The sequence below is a fragment of the Lactuca sativa genome, chromosome 9, assembly GCF_002870075.4.
Source record: "Lactuca sativa cultivar Salinas chromosome 9, Lsat_Salinas_v11, whole genome shotgun sequence".
In the NCBI taxonomy this organism is placed as follows: domain Eukaryota; kingdom Viridiplantae; phylum Streptophyta; class Magnoliopsida; order Asterales; family Asteraceae; genus Lactuca; species Lactuca sativa.
In genome coordinates this window covers 32,619,142-32,622,068 of record NC_056631.2, presented here as the reverse complement: position 1 = coordinate 32,622,068, position 2,927 = coordinate 32,619,142, and the positions used below count along the sequence as shown (strand labels likewise).

At 37.8% G+C, this 2,927-nt stretch overlaps 1 protein-coding gene across 1 annotated transcript; it reads right to left on the bottom strand.

Annotated features, from left to right (window-relative positions):
• Positions 1 to 341: 341 nt before the first annotated feature.
• LOC111878624 (adenylosuccinate synthetase 2, chloroplastic) lies at positions 342 to 2,493 on the bottom strand. The gene is made up of 4 exons (XM_023875133.3): positions 2,108 to 2,493; positions 1,206 to 1,898; positions 818 to 1,129; positions 342 to 724 (listed from the first exon to the last, which is right to left on the bottom strand). Exons 1-4 carry the CDS (start codon positions 2,426 to 2,428, stop codon positions 554 to 556), a joined length of 1,497 nt encoding a protein of 498 aa, XP_023730901.1. The 5' UTR covers positions 2,429 to 2,493; the 3' UTR covers positions 342 to 553.
• Between the last annotated feature and the right edge of the window lie 434 nt (positions 2,494 to 2,927).

Genomic DNA, 2,927 nt, shown 5'->3' with positions numbered 1-2,927 from the left:
CACAGGACCATTTTTGCAATTTTGTCTTAACAAAATACTCCCTTCAGGTTTTGCTATCATTTTAACATTATCAGCAATTATTTAATTTGCATTTTTGGTCCTCCAACTTGTAATTTCCTTGCAAACCTTTCCTAGTCGTTTCCTCAAATAAGTTTACAAGTTTTTCATTGGATAAAAGCCTGAATTGATTTGCTTCCTTTGAACGTATCCCCCAACCATCAGAACAATCCAAATCCACACAGCTTGAAACTCGATACAACTACACAAACTTTCTTGTGTTATCCTTCTAGAGGATAAGGGTATTCACGTCTTTTGCACACAAGAGATCAAGAACGAGTCCATGTCCCAAAAAATTGCAATTATACCATGTTAACAAAACTCTTGTTCTCAATCCAATGCACGTGAGATGTAATACAACATATGTTTTGCCATGCCCTATTTGAGCACAAATGTAGCATCCCATAACTCTTGATACATCTCTCAAGGGAGAATAAATACATCAAACAATACAAAACCAAACAAACAACTTATTAATCTTATAAATCCTGCTTGCTCACTTGTATATAAGAGCATCACGTCCGGGCCCCACACCGATGTAATGAATAGGCACACCAACCAGCTCTTCTATTCTTTCAACATACTGACGCGCGGTCTTTGGCAAATCAGAGTAGTTTCTTATAGATGAAATATCAGTCTGCCACCCTGGCATCGTTTCATACTCCACCTAAAAACACACACACACACACGAAATCAGTTGTTATAACTTATAATTAATTCCACAACACGTGTAAAGAAAATTATAAGAATCAAAACTTGCCTTTGACTGTTCGAGGACGTATAAGTCAGCAGGGAATGAATTGATGGGGGTATTATCGGGATTTTTGTAAGAAACACCCAATTGGATTTCGGGAAGATCAGATAAAACATCAAGTTTTGTGAGATTTAAAGAAGAAAATCCATTTATTTGACAAACATATTTAAGAGCAACAATATCAAGCCAACCACATCTACGTGGACGACCCGTGGTTGTGCCAAATTCCTGCCCGGAAAACCGGAGAAGGTCGCCCGCTTTGTCTAATAATTCGGTTGGAAATGGACCGGACCCCACTCTAGTTGTGTATGCCTTTACCTGTATCAAAAAATCAATAATTGGGTAGAGTTTTCAAAGCACAATGCTGCAGTAAAATGAAAAGAGGTAAATTTACCACTCCAATGATATCCCCAAGGGCTCTAGGAGCAATCCCTAAGCCAGTGCATATTCCACCAGCTGAAGGGCTAGAAGAGGTTACAAAAGGGTATGTCCCAAAATCAATATCCAACATGGTAGCTTGACCACCTTCCACCAAGATCTTCTTCTTCTGTGATATAGATTCATTCATGAAATGGACTGTATCACAGATGAATGGTTCCAATCTCTCAGCAAACTTTTTGTACCTTTCAACTTCTTCCCGAAGCATATCAGGGGTGTATTTAAAATCCTTGAATCTTGAAGCTGCATCTGATAACAAAAGATCGAGCTTTTGAGGGAAAGTATCCATTCGCCTTAGGTCGCTTACTCTTATACCATTTCGAATGACTTTGCTTGAGTAACAAGGTCCGATTCCTCTTTTGGTAGTGCCAATAAAGGACTTGGCTAATTCAGCTTCTCTAAGCCCATCTACCTCTTGATGGAAATCAAATAGCAAGTGAGCACGATCAGATACCAGAATCCTTCCTTTGCAGGAGATCCCATTGGATTCAAGGCCATCAATTTCTTTGAAGAATCCAGGAAGATGGACTACAACTCCATTTCCAACAACACACATGGTTTCTTCATTGAGAATCCCTGAGGGAACAAGATGAAGTGCAAACTTCTTGCCTTCAGAATTGTAGATGGTGTGCCCAGCATTTGCTCCGCCCTGGAGTTAAAATAGACATCTTATTTCGGAACTCGTGGGATTAATGTGAAGATGTTATGTACACTTGAAACAAGGAAACTAGGTTTAAAATGAAATCAAGCAATAATCGTGTAAAGATCATGGAATGGCATCCGTAAATTTCACTGTTAAAACTGATAGACATTGAAAAAAACCTAAATGTAGCACTGAGAGTGATAGGAAGGACTAACCTGACACCGAGCGACAACGTCGAAATGCTTCGCTAAGATGTCAACTAGTTTTCCCTTGCCTTCATCGCCCCACTGACAACCCAACACTCCGGATACCTGACTCAGAGCTTCGATTCGACTCGAATTGTTGCTAGTTTGTTCTTCCACAGCGACTGGCGGAGATGCTGAACACGAAATCGGACCGGATTTCCTCCACTGATGGTGGTTGAGAACAGCAATGCGCCGAGGTAGCGTGTTGAGACAGCTTCCACCAGCGCCATTGAAGGCCCTCCGCGGAGCAGTGATAGGGTTTGTATCTAGCCGAAGAGAGGTGATATTCATGGCTGTATGAGAGAGCGACAGCAAGGGTTTCCACTTTCCACAGAAAAGAACGCGCAGTCAGAGAGATGTTAAAAAATGGTTAATTACATTAAAAGCCCTCTAAGTATATTAATGTTTTCAAAAATATCCCTCCTTTGGTAATGAGGAATATTGAGGATTCCCATTACAATTACATGGTCGAAAGAAAAGAAAAATCGAAACTAAAACTATTAAAATATGAAAAATAATTTTGACACGTGTCATTATCTTATTAATTTGGACACATGTCATTTTTTGATATTTTTAGATAATTATTTTTTTCATTTGTCATTTTCTCATTTGTTTATATCTTTTTAATTAACACATCATATTTATAACTCCATTAATAATTGCCTTAATTGAAAATAACAAATATATTACAATATTAGTATTAATATAGTATTTAATATGTTTCCTTTTAAATTCAAATTTTAAAATTTAAATTTTAAATTTCAAATCTAAAATTTCAAAATTAAATAAA